This window comes from Mirounga angustirostris, unplaced genomic scaffold (assembly GCF_029215605.1).
Source record: "Mirounga angustirostris isolate CCGP_5_RB_7025 unplaced genomic scaffold, mMirAng1.0.hap1 SCAF_2, whole genome shotgun sequence".
Classification (NCBI taxonomy): domain Eukaryota; kingdom Metazoa; phylum Chordata; class Mammalia; order Carnivora; family Phocidae; genus Mirounga; species Mirounga angustirostris.
This window is the reverse complement of record NW_026991710.1, coordinates 69,680,344-69,697,092: the sequence shown is the minus strand read 5'-3', so window position 1 is coordinate 69,697,092 and position 16,749 is coordinate 69,680,344. Positions and strand designations below refer to the sequence as shown.

Sequence of the window (16,749 nt, the reverse complement as noted above, 5' to 3'; positions counted from 1 at the left end):
TTAGAGAATTTACATAGGCAAGACCTTAAAGTTAGCAAGTGGCAGGACTAGAATTCCCAACCTGTTCTGATTCCAAGACCCATGTGAAATAGGTGGGCTGTTTTCCTTTGACGTTTAGGTGGCGACCATCTACGATGTATTAAAATAGATTCCTCCTGAATCACCACAGTGCACTGACTTCAGGAACTGGTCCATCAGGCTACCTCCTCTAATCTGTCTTGCCCTGACCACGATGAACACATACCGCATCACAGCTAGGCTTGGGCCTTTTTAGCGTTTCTAGCGGCCGTGACCCACCAGGGAGAGTGAACATTGACAACAGCGCCTCCGCTCCTCAGGCGTCACCGGTGAGCCTCGCTCACAGTGAACACGCCAGAACGGAGCACATTTCTTCAAGTGGTGCCCCCACATGGTCCCCACAACCAAATCCCCGGGTCGCTTAATACAACTCCCCGACACTTAAAAGTGTCATTTTCAGAGAAAGGCCTAGCTTACAGCTCTTTTGCTCGTAAGTTTTGTTCCGTCAAGTGTGTGCGGGCCTCGGCTGCTTAACCCGAAGGCCCCCGCGGGCTCCCGTCCCGGGCCTGGCTCCCCGCGCCCCTGGCGGAAGGAACTGGCACCACAAAGCCCTTTATTGAGGCCTCCGCGTGACGCGAGGCACCCCGGCCCTGGGCGCGGCCCGCAGCTCGGGCGCGAGCAAGAAGGAGGCGTGTGCCCGCGGCGCGGGCCCTCAGGTGTGCGCGGCCGTGGGCGCCTAATCGGGCGCGCGCTCCGCCCTCGGCCCGCGGGGGACCGCGACCCTCCGAGACCAGCGAGCGCGAGTCACCTGGCGCGGGCGCCCGACCCCCTCCCTCCCGACTCCAGGGACCCACCCTCGGGGGCCCGGCTGACTGTGCGCGCCGACCGCGCGTCGGATGGGGCGCCGGCGTGGGAAGGGGCGGTGGGAGGGCCTGCCCCCCCGCCCCCCTTCCACCGCCCCCCCCGCCCCCCCTTCCACCGCCCCCCCGCCCCCCCCGCCCCCCTTCCACCGCCCCCCCGCCCCCCTTCCACCGCCCCCCCGCCCCCCTTCCACCGCCCCCCCGCCCCCCCCGCCCCCTTCCACCGCCCCCCTTCCCCCTTCCCCCTTCCCCCTTCCCCCGCCCCCCCTTCCACCGCCCCCTCCGCCCCTCCGCCGCGGGCTCGGCAGGCGGCCGAGGCTCCACCCGCTTCCCCAAGCCGGGTGCTGCTCGGAACTGCGCGCCCGGGCCGGGGAGAGGCTGGCCCCCCCGCAGTGTGCATGGGAGGGGCGGTGGGCGTGGCGTGGGAGGGGCGTGTACGGTGGGCCGCTTCCTGGTAAGCTGAGATTCTTGAAAAAGGGAAAACCTGGGAAGGTTTACCTTCTTTGAAGGGCTGGGGCGGGGAACGGGAAGTTCCGGTCCCCGCAGACCCGTTTGCCGCTTAACATTGCCAAAGTCAGACACGTTTGGGTGAGGTGTTTGAGCCAGTTTGGCAGGCTTGGGAAGTGATGGAATGCCGATGTCGTTACCTTGGCATTTTCTCCGTACATGGCAAAAAATTATAAAATGAGTTCATGGAAAATGAAAGAGAACACGGCTGTACATTAGGAGTTCAGCTTCAAGGAATATTTTATTAGGGACGTTCTGACATTCAGAAATGCTTTTTTTTTTTTTTTAAAGATTTTATTTATTTGACAGAGAGAGAGACAGGGAACACAAGCAGGGGGAGTGGGAGAGGGAGAAGCAGGCCTCCTGCCGAGCAGGGAGCCCGACGCGGGGCTCTGTCCCAGGACCCCGGGATCATGACCTGAAGGCAGACACTTAACGACTGAGCCACCCAGGCGCCCTAAAAATGCTTTTTCTAAATCTTTTTATTATGTGGATATTAAAGTGAAAGCCATTAATTCTGTGAGTTGCAAACATTTCAGGTAAAGCGAAACAGAGTATGCCAGTCATTCCATCAGGCACCTATGTTAAGAACTTGGACGGTGGAAATTCACCATGGCTTATGGCTTGCCAAGAAAGAACACAGTGAAGACCATATTGCAGGGCAGTTGTTATAAAGTGTAAGTATTTTCCTCACGGTGAGCACTGACTGGGCGTGGGGAGTGTCCTTGGTAAAATAGAAGTACCGAAAACCCTTAGGTTCTCCATGAGATACTGGACTATGCGAGGTGTTTTCAGTTATCTGAATAGTGATTTTTTTTAAAAGGGAAAATACTTTTAGTAAGAATTTATAAATTATCTTACTTGGTCTTTACAACAAAACACAAACTGAGGTTTGGCGAAGTGGGTTGATCAAAGTCACGCAGTCATGGAGTAAACAAGTGACAGAGATGGAAGTCTGTCTTCTGACTCCAAAGCAACATCTACTACTGTGAACTATGTTAAAGTACCTCTGTAGATAGTATAAATCTACCTAAAAATGTCTCGGTGTCAGGTATATCTCTTTTTTTTCTTAAGTTTTTTGTTTTTTTTTTTAATTTGTTTACCTGAGAAAGAGAGACAGGAAGAGCGAGAGAGTACAAGCAGGGGGAGCAGCAGGCAGAGGGAGCTATGAACTTTGCTCTCTCCCCCACCATATCTTATATAGCCTAATGATTAAGACCTCAGATTCTAGAGTCTGACTTTCTGGTTTCAAATCCTAAACCCATGAACAACAGCCTTGTGATCTTGAGCAAGTTGTTCTACTCCTGTTTCCTAATCTCTCAAATGAGCATAATAATAGCACCCGCCTACCTCATAGGGTTGCTGTGGCAATTAAAGGTGTTCATATGTGTAAACTGATTAAGACAGTGCCCAGCATACAGTAAGTGATAGATAAAAATTAGCTGTTTTATTGCTCATCTTTCCAAATCAACATATAAGGATAAACCTCATTCTTCCATTCTGTGTATGAACCACAGTGTGTTTAATCAGGCTCTTCTTGATAGACATTAAGGCTATTTTGTGAAATTTTTTTTGACAAACAATGCTTCAGTGAACATTCTTATAAATACATCTTTGTGCCCTTGTTCAAATGCATTTATAATCATTGTAGACCTCAAGTCGCTCCTTAAAGTTAGATGATGAAGTAGTAAGGAAGCTGGAGGAGGAGAACAAGTAGACCCATGTACAGAACACTCGTTTCCCCGATTTGTACCAAAGCAGGTCTTTCACCTTTCCTCGTGTATGGACTCTCTGAGATGAGAAACATGTAAAAACATTTAAAATTTCCAAATTAGAAATTATATAAAACAATTCATTTGAGGTTCATGGTGATTATTTTTAATATTATAGTTTGGGATTTCCTCCCCCACTTCTCCAGTTTTCTGAGGATTCTCTTGGTACTAGTGCTTCTAAATAACTACCCCTAGGCTAAGTACCAGCTCTGGTTCTTAACTTCCATGTCTCTGTTTCCTTATCTACCTGCATGGTGGTTGTAAAGATTAAAATAAGATCACACACTCAAAGCCCTTGTGTATGCCAAGCACCCTGCTCAATGCACGAGTATTCCCCCTTTTCCCTTCCCTAATATGACCATATTTGTGATCAGCCATAAAAGACTTGGAGCGTACAGTTCTTAACTATATCCTCTTAAAAGACATGGAAAGATTGGATTGACTGCAGGGAGGCTATTTTTGAACAAAAGTTCCTGCCATCATAATTTATCATAATTTTTCAATATATCTCTACATTAGTGTGTGTGTATAGATATATATATATATACATAAAATATACACATTATACATTATACATTTAATGTAAAGCTCCTTCTCCTGGCTAGATTTACAACTCTGGAAAATCCTGAATTCCCCCCATAAGCGAAAATATCTAGTGGAAAATGGAACTGAGAGTTAAGATGTCTTCTGTATATCCCACAATAGATGTTCAGTAAATATTTATTGAATGAATTAATGAATTTTTGCCCCAGACAGGAACCTTGGGAACTTGCACTGCTTACAAAGACCTGGTATATGAACCTAGCCAACATCAAGTTACCTTTCTTGGGAGAAATTACATTTGGTAGCCCTTTATACCTCAAAAAAACTAAAGCCATTAAGAATGCTCTGCTCCCTTCTGCAGAATGTAAGTTCTGTAAGAGCTACTTTAGTAAATAGCAAATTTTATCTGTGTTATTTTGCTTATTATCAGAGAAATGTTTAAATATACTCATTCACACCCATACCCCTCATCTATGTAGCCCTTCTTTTTTTATTTTTTTATTTTTATTTTTTAAAGATTTTATTTATTCATTTGACGGAGAGAGACACAGCGAGAGAGGGAACACAAGCAGGGGGAGTGGGTAAGGGAGAAGCAGGCTTCCCGCGGAACAGGGAGCCTGATGAGGGGCTCGATCCCAGGACCCTGGGATCATGACCTGAGCTAAAGGCAGACGCTTAATGACTGAGCCACCCAGGTGCCCCTATGTAGCCCTTCTTGTTTAGTATCTAAGAATGTGAATTTTGCCATGTGAATCAGTGTTCATTTTTAACAATATTATGCCTGTGAGAAATGTCAGTTGGATTGCTCCATGTATTTTATTTTCCAGCCATCAAACTTGAAAGGGAGTATGAAATGAAGCGCTTGAATCACCTGAAATGTCAGGAGAATGTAGCTGAGGAAATTCAGCTTTACCTAAGGGAAAGGCAAGTTGGTTTGAGAAGACCTCTTCCACCTAAGTGATATCATCTCATAATCAAATCTGTACTCAGTGCTTTCCACATCCAAGGGAATGAAGGTCTCCAACTTTTTACTGTGTGAAGTTTGTACAGACATATGAATGCCCACTGGTAGATGAGCCAGCTCCTGTGGGTTGATGGACAGCTCTGACAGATCTTCTGTGTCCTTTCCTTTGTACCACAAGAGACAACACTGTAAGTAGATGAAAAAGTAGCTGGAATTGAGTCATTTACATGATTATTCATTGTGATTTTTGTAAAATTGCACTAAGGGAAGAGGAAACTCCTTGTCAGAGATATTATTTTGAATTTGCATCTTTGAGATGCCAAAAAGAAGGAGAGAGAAAAATTGTTTTTGTTTTTTATTTTTTTTAAAGATTCTATTTTTCAGTAATCTTTACATCCAACTTGGGGCTTGAACTCACAACCCTGAGATCAAGAGTCATATGCTCCACAGACTGAGCCAGGCAGGCACCCCAAGCAAAATTCTTTTAAACATGGTAGACTGAAAAATTTTGTTTGGTTAAGAAAAATTTTAGGTTTCATTTTAGTAACTCTTTAGTTTCCAGTGTTCAGTGAAACATCATTTACTATTCTCATACCACACTTTATTTTTATCTATCTATCTACCTACCTATCTATCTATCTATCTAGGTTCCATGCCCAGCATGGAGCCCAAGGTAGGGCTTGAACTCACAACCCTGAGATCAAGACCTGAGCTGAGATCAAGAGTTGGATGCTTATCTGACTGAGCCACCCAGGTGCCCCTGTCATCTAGTACTTTAAAGTAGCAAGTAGAACTTACTTTCTGCTTTTGTTTTCCTAAAAAATCATCTTTTCCCTTTTGCCCTTTTGCTTCATTTCGTATTGTCTCTCTGGGATGCCCTTGGAGCATGTGAAACACACATACGTATGTGAAAATGACATGAAAATGCAAAGACCTTATTTTAAGGCAAATGCTTATTTACAGAGAGGCTAGAGAATGGGGACTTGATTAGCTGGAAAATGTTGGACTAGCATGAACCAATTTTCCTAGAATTTGAATCCAGTACAGCGCACTTGGGTATGAAAGTTGTATTTGGGGCGCCTGGGTGGCTCAGTTGGTTAAGCGACTGCCTTCGGCTCAGGTCATGATCCTGGAGTCCCGGGATCGAGTCCCACATCAGGCTCCCTGCTCAGCAGGGAGTCTGTTTCTCCCTCTGACCCTCCTCCCTCTCATGCTCTCTGTCTCTCATTCTCTCTCTCGCAAATAAATAAAATCTTAAAAAAAAAAAAAGAAAAAAAAAGTTGTATTTGAGGGGGCGCATGGGTGGCTCAGTCATTAAGTGTCTGCCTTCGGCTCAGGTCATGATCCCAGGGTCCTGGGATTGAGCCCCCCATCGGGCTCCCTTCTCCACAGGAAGCCTGCTTCTCCCTCTCCCACTCCCTCGGCTTGTGTTCCCTCTCTCTCTCTGTGGTAAATAAATAAAATCTTTAAAAAAAAATGAAAGTTATATTTGAGCACAATTTAATGTTTGTTAGGTGAATCAGTAGGTGTTTAGTGTCTTCTGTTATCTTAGCCTCGTTCTAAAAGGTCTCCTGGCCTCGTGGTTAAGAGTTCATACTTTACACCTGGCTGCCTTCTTCAGCTCTCAGCTTGGCTGCTTATAGCGGTGTGACTTGGGGAGATTTGCTTTATGTCTCCAAGTTTCAGTTTTCTTACATGTAAAACAGGGATGATACGGGTCCCTACTACACAGTTGTCTTGAGGATTAAATGGAAACTGGCCCACAATGAGAACTACTCTAATAGTTATTCTGGTAATTACTGTGAGCATCACTACCTTTTTACTGCTATAATCTCCGGAGCAAAGATGTATTATATTGGCCTGACTCTGTTGACCTTTGTGGAGACCAAAAGTCTTGAATTTTCAAGAGTTGGGTTTTGTTCTTTCAATGTATATATGCTTGCCAGACCATACATGACCTCATTTTTTAGTTCAAAATCTGGCCACTTTACCTATCGCATCTCCTGATCATTTCTGTTTAAAAATAATAATCTTTGAGAATCAGTTTGTCACTTACATCTTTTTTTAAGATTTATTGATTTATTTGACAGAGCACAATTGGGGAGCAGCAGGCAGAGGGAGAGGGAGAAGCAGGCTACCCGCTGAGCAGAGAGCCCGATGCGGGCCTCGATCCCAGGACCCTGGGATTGTGAGCTGAAGGCAGACACAACCGACTGAGCCACCCAGGTGCCCCTATAGTAGTCTTCTTGTTGGTACCCCACAAGTTTCTTAGACTCTCTTCACTTTTCTTCATTAGCTCTAGTCTATTGATGCCATTCTGGAATGGTATCGGGAAAAAAAATCATCCAATTCAGTATTTCCCAGAGAGTGAATCTTTCAGTTTTGCAAGAGGAGATGAAATAAAGAGGAAAAAGAACACAACTGGTTATTGTGTTTTTGTGAAAATTTCAAATGTAACAAAAGTAGCAAGAACAAGAAAATGAACTTCCATGTCTCCATCACTGAACAGCACTTATGAACTCATGGCCAATTTTATTTCACTTACACTCACTCATTTTCTACCCCCACCCTCCCAAGTCCCTACCACCAGATTATTTTTTATTATGTTTTATTATAGTTTTTTAAATAAGTTAGGTATTTTTAAAGATTATTTATTTATTTGAGAGAGAGAGAGAGCATGAGGGGGGAGAGGGGCAGAGGGAAAGGACTAGCAGACTTCCTGCTGAGCATGGAGCCTGACACGAGGGGCTCGATCCCAGGATCCTGGGATCATGACCTGAGCTGAAGTCAGATACCCAACCATCTGAGCCACCCAGGTGCCTCCCATCAGATTATTTTGAAGTAAATCCTAGACATCATATCAGTTCATCTGTAAATGCAAATTTTATAAATGTGACCATTTCCAATTTTGTAAGGGATGGACTGATCAAAGCATACCTAGGGGGCCATAATCCACCCCTGTGGGCCCACAGTTTGACTTTTCACTGGGGAGTTGTATCTGGTGGTTGTTGTTTCAAAATATTTAGAAGCTATCGTCTGAATTATCTTCAGATACTTTCTCCTACCTTTGATATGCTGGCTCACATGGAGGACACTTGCTCTTAGGAATTATGATGTCAGTGACGCATTTGATTTAGTGATCCTTAGGCCTGGAAACAGCTTTCAGGAGCACAGGGGGTCTGGATGTAGTCTTGGTTGGATAACTTTGAGGAGGTGGAGCTTCCACATTGCTAGATCAGATTGGCTTTATAAAATTCACATGTTCTTTGTGTAAGTTGCCTATCCGCCAACCAGAGCCACTCCCAAAGTTTCTTGGTGGAGTGTCTGGGATTTTCTCTGTGTTACCCAGTTGTACCACTTCTCTCCACCTTTTTTACACATTTGCCCTCGCCAGTTGTTCTTTCTTCCAGTTGACTAGTTTTTTTCCCCCTCCATCAATGTTATTATCATAAATATGACAGCTCAGTTGCTAACTGCTTAAAATGTGGGAAAATACCATTTTCTAATTACACAACCAAAGACCAGTCTTTAGCAAAAATTCAGTGTGTTTCTATTTCTTTAGAAATCAAAACCAATTTACTATTTTCTTTAAAAAATTAATCACATATGTTTTGGATGGTAATGGGATTAATTATGTGTGTGTTTTGTCATTCATGTCCTGCTGAGTAGCTTGCACTTTCCTTTTAGGGTCACTGTCACTAATTCATCTGGGCTGGAGATAACACCTCCAATAGTGTCTTGGAAAACTAGAAATATTTTTCAATCTAAAGACCACAAATCTACTGCACAATGTATCTAACATTGTTGCTATTAGTAAGTTTTAATTTCTTAAAAATCAGATTTATTTAGGGGCACCTGTGTGGCTCGGTTGGTTAAGTGTCTGACTTTGGCTCAGGTCATGATCCCAGGTCCTGGGATCGACTCTCACATCAGGCTCCCTGCTCAGTGGGGAGTCTGCTTGTCCCTCTCCCTCTGCTCCTTCCCTTGGCTCGTGCTTGCTCTCTCAAATAAATAAATAAAATCTTAAAAAAAACAAAACAAAAGAGCAGTAGCTCTATGGATCCTCACCACTCATTTCCACTTCTGTGGAGGCAACTAATTTGATCTCTTTCACTTGTTTTATTATTTACCTTCATGTCTCTAAATAATCCTTTGATTTTGCTACTTCTTGGATTTTTCTTTTTTAGGTATTGACTTCCCATATAGAAGATAGCATTTTTTTTCTTTTCTTTCCTCATCTTCAATACACATACATACCATTTCTATCTACCTGTAAATATAGGTTATATTATAATTTTGGTTAGATCAATATTGAATGTTAACATTATTATGACACTATTATGTTAACATTATTATGTGTAAATACTTCACAGCTGAGCTATGTAGTAGACTATTATTACTTTTCCTTTCCTGCCATTGTGTGTGTGTGTGCGCTCAGTATTTAGTAATTAGAGTTAATATTTGCTTAGTTTGTAATGTATTTATCACTAAACCCCAAGCTCTTTGCCAGTTATCAGTCTTCTCAAAACAATCCTATGTATTCTATCATTTCGTCTTCCTGAGAGGTCTTGTCCTGCTTTACCCTGAACTGTTTATTTCCACACTCTTATGTAGCTCTCTATGATTTCTGTTATCATCATGGGGATTCACTTCATACTCTTTCATGTAGTTGCTCCTGTTTCTTCTGTATCTGACCATCCTCTTTCTTGGTTTATTTATTTATTTTTATTATAGTGGAGCATATCCTCCAGTAGTTACCTGAGAAAGGGTGTGTGGGAAGATATTTTTTTGAGGTCTTATTGTCCAAAGTCTGTATTTTCTGCTCAGATTTCATTGATAGATTGGCTGAGTGTAGAATTGTAGGTTGTAAATAATGTTCATTTAAAATTGTGAAGGATTTGTGTATTTCTTTTTAGTTTTTAATATTGTTAGTGAGCATTCCAAAGTCATTTTTACTTTGGATGCTTTCCCTGAGACCTGCTTTTTTCTCTCTGGAAGCTACAGCATCTTCTCCTAGATCCCACTGTTCTGATAGGAATCATGGTGTAAGACTAATAATCCAGTGTAGCATGGCGATGTAGAGCATTGAGTGTAGAGCATGAGCCACCGGGATTGAATGCTGGTTCCATCACTTATTAAGCTGTGTCATCTTGGACAAATTATTTAACTTTCCTGTGCTTTAGTTTCATCTTCTGTAGAAAGTGGTTAGTGATAGGGGCCCGCCTAGGTGGCTCAGTTGGTTAATGTCCAACTCTCGATTTCAGCTCAGGTCATGATCTCAGGGTCATGAGATCGAGCCCCGCATTGGGCTCTGTGCTGGGCATGGAGCCTGCTTAAGATTCTCTCTCTGCCTCTGACCCTCCCCCAACTCATGTGCTCTATCTCTAAAAAAAAATTAAAAAGTGGGTAGTGATAGTTGTGACAAGTAAATGAGTTAAATATGTAAAGCACCTAGAACAGCGCCTGGCACAGAGTAAGCACTAACACAGATAGCAGTAACTACGCTTACCAGTACCCATTGTGCTTGGTACTACACAGGCCCTCGCAACCTCGAAATTCATTTCCTTCAGTTGTGGGAAATTGTATTAAATTTTTTGGTAGATATTTCTACCTTTTCATTTTCTCTATACATTCTAGAAGTACTATTATTCATATGCTACATCTTCTGTACTGGCCTTCTAATTTTTTATCTTTTCTCTCCTGTTTTCCATCCTTTTGTCTTTTGCTCCAATTTCTGGAAGAAGCTCTCAGTTTTATCCCCTAACCATTATAAGTTTTTAATTTCTGCTCTCCTTTTTTTTTCCCTCTGAAGGCTTGCCCTCTCCTTTCTAAAAAGTAACCTGTTTTATTCATGATTGCCTATCTTCCCTTAGTAATCCAGGTGTGACCATGCATACCTTAAGGAAGTAAAGGCAGCATGGCTGGTACAGGTCTGACTCAGGGGTCATGGAAGAGGTAGAAACCACAAGACAGTGCAATTGATTGGATATGGTTGAGTGAGGGGATGTGGGTGAATGAAAGGGAGGAATTCCGGATGAATTCCAGATTGTGGGTTTGGGAAAGGAAGAATTGTCTTGGGCGTGTGGGAGCTATGTTGATTTTAGGTATGTTGGTGTTCAAAGTTCTTGGTAGACACGAGTGGATATCTCTAGTAGCAGTGGGCTTTACAGGTGTGCCGCTCAGGAAGGAGTGGGTGTGGAGGAGAAAGCTGAAACTATGGGTGTCTTTGAGCTCATCCAGGAGGAGTACGCAGAATGAACGAGGAGTGGTAGTGAACATTCTGAAACTTTGGTTGGCAGTGTAGAAGAGGCAGGCCTTTAGGGAAAATGGCTTAGATACCGAAACCTTAGGTGAATTGCATGCTGTATTTTATTTTTAATGAAAAATATTATGGTATAGACATTTAATAGTAAATAACTGAAATTTTTGGAAAGAATCTTCATTTTTTCAGTTGATAAAAATGTCCTCAATGAAAACATTTTATCAAGGTTCAGAAGAGGGGGAGAGAGAAGGAAAAAGAGAAAAGAAAAAACCCATATAATAAAAACTTAGATGTAGAAACTCTTTTAGGTGCTCTATTTATATCCTGTAGTCCTCACAACAACCCTGAAAGGAAGGAAGGGCAATAACAGAGCAGAGCAGAGTTCTAACATCAGAGGGGGAAAGTTTGGGGACAGGGCTGGGCCAGGATCTTGATGAGGCAGAACTTTTGCCAATGGCTGACAGGGCAGCAAGCATAAAGGGGGAAAATGAACTCTCCCTTTGTTCACTGTCTTTAAGAAGTATTTATATCCAGTGTAGAACAGATTTAGAGCATTAGGTGTAGGGCATGGACCACCTGGGATTGAACACCAGTTCCACCACTTAATAGTGTCATCTCAGACAAATTATTGGGGTCTTGCTGTCACTTGGTTTCTTTAGCCTCTTTTCATCATGATCTTAAGAATAGTTAACTTCTTTTTCATTCCAGTAAATAGTGTTCTTTCCATTGCATTATGTAGGCCAAAAACCTAGGGGTCATCTGTAATTCCTCTGTGTCCCTCATCTCCTCTTTCCTGCCAGTCCAATCCATCAGCAACTCTTACTGGGTCTACCTTCAGAAAATATCCCAAATGTATCCATTCTTTCTCCACCTCTGTCACCCTTATCCACGTCTCTACCATCTCTTGTTTGGAACACAGAAAAAGTCCCATAACTGACCTCCTTGCTTCCATCTTTGCCTTTCTTTAGTTTACCCTTGGCAGCCATAGTGATCTTTTAAAAATGGCACTCACGCAGGGGCCCCTGGCTGACTCAGTTGGAAGAACATGTGCTCTTGATCTCAGGATCATGACTTTTGATCCCCACCTTGGATGCAGAGATTACTAAAAAAAATAAACTTAAAAAAAAATGGCATTCATATCATTGTCAAAAAGATCACCTCACTCCCTTGAGTGACACCCTTTCCTGTGGCCTATAAGGCCCTATGTTTATCTGATACTTGCTTTCCTTTTGGACCTTGTTCCTCCCACTCATCTTTCAGTCCTACTGGGTGCAAACACATTACCCTAATCCTGTTAATCTGACTTGTTTCTGCCTTGGAACATTTGCACTTGTTTATTTTCCCCAAGGTTGTCTTCCCTCAGACTGTCACAGAGATGTTTCCTAACTATTTAGGGCTCCACTCAAATAACATCTCCGGAGGGAGGCTTCCTGTGACCGTCCCCATGACCCCCCACCCCTGATAAATTGGACTTTTCTTTTACTCAGTCACTTTCTGTGATGGCACCCTCTTTTAATTCCTTTATAGCACTCATGTCATTATCTGTAATTATTTATTTGCTTACTTGTTTGTTATTTCTCCATGGTGTTTCTATTGTCTACAATAGTATCTACCCATGGTAGCCATTCTATCAGTATTTGTTTAATGAATGAATATATTACCTGAAAAATTGTTGAAAAGGTGCCACTTTTGAAGAGAGTGATCAGAGGATTTGATTTCTGCTGTTTCCTCCCTATATATATGCTTTTTAAAAAAAAAGTAATCTCTAGGGGCACCTGGGTGGCTCAGTCAGTTAAGCGTCTACCTTGGGCTCAGTTCATGATCCCAGGGTCCTGGGATCGAGCCCTACGTCAGGCTCCCTGTTCAGTGGGGGCTGCTTCGCCCTCTCCCTCTCCCTCTGCCCCTCTCCTCTACTTGCATTGTCTCTTTCTCTCTCTCAAATAAATAAATAAAATCTTAAAAAAAAAAAAAAGTAATCTCTATACCCAATGTGGGGCTTGAGCTCACAACCCAGAGATCAAGAGTTGCATGCTCTTCTGAATGAGCCAGCCAGGAGCCTCTTCCTATATATGCTTTGACACACATTTTTTTTCCAGCTTTATTGGGTATGATTGGATATACCATAAACTGTACATATTTGAAGTACAATGTAATGAGTTTTGACACTGTGGGATCATCATCACAATCAAGATAATGAACATGTTCATCCTCTCAAGAGTTTTCTCGTGCCCCTTGTAATCCATCCCTTTTCACTGCTCTTCTCTCATCACCTCCTCCACCTGGAATGCCCTCCACTCCCACCCCAAGCAACCACTGATCTAGCTGCATTCTGGCACTATAGATTAATTTGTGGTTTTGAGGATTTCATATAAATGGAATCATACAATATGTACTTTTTTTTGGTCTGGCTTCTTTTGCTCAGCATAATTATTTGAGATTCATCCATGTTGTTGTATATGTGTTCCTTTTCGTTGCTGAGTGGTATTCTGTTGCATGGATATCCTACACTTTGTTTATCCATAAACTTGTCGATCAGTTTCTAGTTTTGAATGCTTACAAATAAAGCTGCCATGAGCATTGTATGGGCATGTTCTTTCATTTATTTTGAATGAATACCTCAAGGAGAGGAATGGCTGGGTTGTATGCCAGGTACATGTTTAACCTTGCCCATTTTCAGATCCCTCTTTTAGTTTTAAAGGAATCGGGTTAGGTGAAGGATTTGTCACCTCCCTATGGTGACACAGCTTTAAAAGTGGTGGAACTGAGATGGAATTCTAGATCCATGTGAATTCAAAGTCTGACCTTTTCCAGAAGACTATGCTTGGTCCACCTCTGGCCTGGCTGTCTGTATGGCCTGTTGAGAAAGTGAATATTGGAGAATATGGCTGGTATGGGGCAAGTAGGTCCTTTACTAAAATTTGGAGTGAGGGATGAGTTTAGCTAGCTCAGTGGTTCTCTATGAAGGGTGATTTTTGCCTCTCTCCCCCCTCAGGACATTTGGCGATGTCTGTAAACATTTTTGGCTATCTTACCTATAGAGTATTACAAAGGCTTCTAATGGGTAAAGTCCAGGGATGCTGCTAAATATCCTACAATACACAGGACATCTCCCCCACAACAGAGAGATTTCCAGCCCCAAATGTCAATGGTGTCAAGGCTGAGAAACCCTGATTTAGCTGATTGGTTTAAGCTACTCAGGACACACTGCTGAAGCAGAAGGTTGGATCAAACTGCATGGCTGAGAAGCCTGAGGTGGGGGTATTTCCCTAAAAGAAATGCAGCCCATGACAGGAGGAGGAGGAATGCTGGGCAGCAATCAACATGAGCTAGATGTTTCCAGTTCTCTTTTGGCTACTTACATTCACTCATACTCTTCTTTCCATATTATAAAACCCACTCACTTATTTCTCAAAATTGTATCCAGTTACTGCAACAGCTCCGAGTCCAGGATTTCAGTTGTCTTGAGTCTGGATCTTGCAACCAATGGCTAAATAATACACCATTAACCCTAACACAATTGATATACCATGGTGGAGAGAAGACAGGATAGATACATATAATGAAAAGGTTTGGCCCTTTAGTCTTACAGATGGTCTTGGGCCACAGACATGGCACTCCTCCTTTGGTATTTGGGGTAGACGGTGAAGGGGTTGCTGAAACTATTCAGACTTCCCTGAGCCATCAACCCACCATCAGGGACCTCAATGTGAAATTCAATTATAATTTTCTTTTGCTTCATTTGAGAGACAAAGGGGAAGGAACAAGACAATAGGGGCATTGATAGGGAAGTTTAGAGATGTTTTCATTGTACCTCAGAACTGCTATAACCTATGAGAAGAACCTAGTGATCTTGGCTTATTTTATTTGAAATTATGGGCATAATATAGTAGTCTTAATTGATCCCTAGGGAAGACAATGTTGCCAACGTACCAGGAGTCTCAGGCTCTATTTTCGAATTTTCTAGTAGGCTTCTACCTTCCATTCATGTCTCTTTTCAGTTTCAATCCCTTTCCTTCTCTTCGAATTATCCACCTCCACTCTACAGACTTGTTTTGCACCTCGCAACTTTCACAGCATTGGAATGTAGGTGTAGTCACCTTCATGGGCTGCAATTGCAGGTGTCATTTTTTTTCCTTACCTCGAATTAACTTTTTGTCAAAGCAACTCCTTCCAAGTTCCAGAAGCAGGCATCCTCTCTCATTGTTTGAGAGATTGCTCACCAGGTGACTATTTACTGTTGAAATTTAGTTTCCTGCTTTCCAACACATGTCTAGAGCAGGTAAGATGAGTGCAACGTGAACCCAACATGCAAACATTTACTGGGCCACATTCCCTGTACCACCTCCTTCCCCAGAAGCTCTGTTGTATCAGAGCTCAAGTGTTCCCAGGAGGCTGACCATCAGAATGCTAGCACGGCAGTCTAACAATATTGAAATTGCTTTACATGAGTCGTGGAAATAGCTGACATAATTTCCTTCAAGATAACAGGAGGGTTATTTCCTAATTTTGGTCTTCTTTTATCATGCAATCACATGACGTGTGTGTGTATATATATATATACACACACACACACATATACATATATATATATATATATATATATCTTTTACCTCTCATGGCTCTTCTAGTATTTGAAAGAAATTTTCTAAGCTATAATAAAGGGTTTTGCAAAACAAAGCAGGGTTCAGGAATGGCTGGCATCATCGGGTGTCGGTGTCTTCTTGTCTGCGTGACTTGACGTGATTGCATCCAGTGTCCTTGCATTCGCTAACAGGTTGAAATGCAGATCTTCATGAAGACCCTGACCAGCAAGACCATCACCCTGGAGGTGGAGCCCAGTGACACCATCGAAAATGTGAAGGCCAAGATCCAGGATAAAGGAGGGCATCCCCCCTGACCAGGAGAGGCTCATCTTTGCCAGCAAGCAGCTGGAAGATGGCCGCACTCTTTCTGATTACAACATCCAGAAAGAGTCGACTCTCACCTGGTTCTCCACCTGAGGGATGGCTGTTAATTCTTCAGTCTTGAATTCATAGTGCCCAATGATGGCATTGCTCTGCACTGTAGCCATTTGCCCCAATTTAAGTTTAGAAACTACCAGTTTCAGTAACAGCTGAATCACTGGTTTTCTCAGTAGCTGTTCAAAATGTTAATAAAAGTTTTGTTGCTTGGTAAAAAAAAGAAAGAAAGAAAGAAAGAAAAGCAAATCAGAAAATTGGAAGCAGGAGCAAAGAAGAATTTATTTTTGATACTGACTTTGTTATTTTTCTGGTTTAGATGCAACAGATGTTATTAATAATAATAACCAACACAATAACTAATATTAATTGAGCACTTCAAATGTTCCAGGCATAGTAGCTAGAAAATGTCAGATCAAAAAGCTGGAGGTTTGTACCAGATGCTTGCAGTTGATGCCTGGTTTTCCTGTAAAATGCAGATGCTTGAGCTCAGCATCAGCCTTTATTTTGATTGATTTTGGCTAGAGTACTAGGTGCATGTCCTCTGGCTTAGTAATGGAGGGTGGGGAAAAAACACTTCTGGGCCTTTTCAAGCCAGGGCTTTAGGGTTTAACCTCTGTTGAAAGTATATATAAGTATATAAAGCATATAAGGAACCATTTTCAGCATTACTGAAAAGTGTCTGGCTTTCCCTGGTCCTACCCTTCTTCTTTGGAAGGTAGTTGGGTTATGTGGTCAAGGATGTGTTTTGCTTATATATTCTTTTAGGGAGGCCACTATAAAGTAGCTTACAACCTACAGCGAATGCTAGGAAATATTTCTTGAATTTAGGATTATGAGTGTTTGAATCAGGTAGCTACTTCAA

The 16,749-nt window shown here is 42.5% G+C and overlaps 2 protein-coding genes across 20 annotated transcripts in view; one reads left to right on the top strand and one right to left on the bottom strand.

Moving 5' to 3' along the window:
- Nucleotides 1-891, bottom strand: part of AFF1 (ALF transcription elongation factor 1) — a 284,626-nt gene extending 283,735 nt beyond the window's left edge. For 13 of the 18 annotated variants that reach the window (XR_010409462.1, XR_010409460.1, XR_010409461.1 and 10 more), the window contains exon 1: nucleotides 62-866. The gene's annotated coding sequence lies outside the window, so the exon portion shown is untranslated. The other 5 variants (XM_064584753.1, XM_064584749.1, XM_064584751.1 and 2 more) reach the window with 2 other exon arrangements.
- A 293-nt stretch (nucleotides 892-1,184) lies between these two features.
- On the top strand, nucleotides 1,185-16,107 carry CUNH4orf36 (chromosome unknown C4orf36 homolog). Of its 2 annotated transcripts, XM_064584742.1 has the most exons (5): nucleotides 1,185-1,332; nucleotides 1,925-2,062; nucleotides 3,910-4,064; nucleotides 4,528-4,852; nucleotides 15,701-16,107. In XM_064584742.1, the coding sequence occupies exons 2-4, from the start codon at nucleotides 1,998-2,000 to the stop codon at nucleotides 4,659-4,661; spliced, it is 354 nt and encodes a 117-aa protein (XP_064440812.1). In that variant the 5' UTR covers nucleotides 1,185-1,332; nucleotides 1,925-1,997; the 3' UTR covers nucleotides 4,662-4,852; nucleotides 15,701-16,107. The 2 variants fall into 2 exon arrangements, with proteins under 2 accessions (XP_064440812.1, XP_064440811.1); XM_064584741.1 differs by lacking the exon at nucleotides 1,185-1,332 and having other exon boundaries at nucleotides 1,342-2,062.
- Nucleotides 16,108-16,749: the final 642 nt, after the last annotated feature.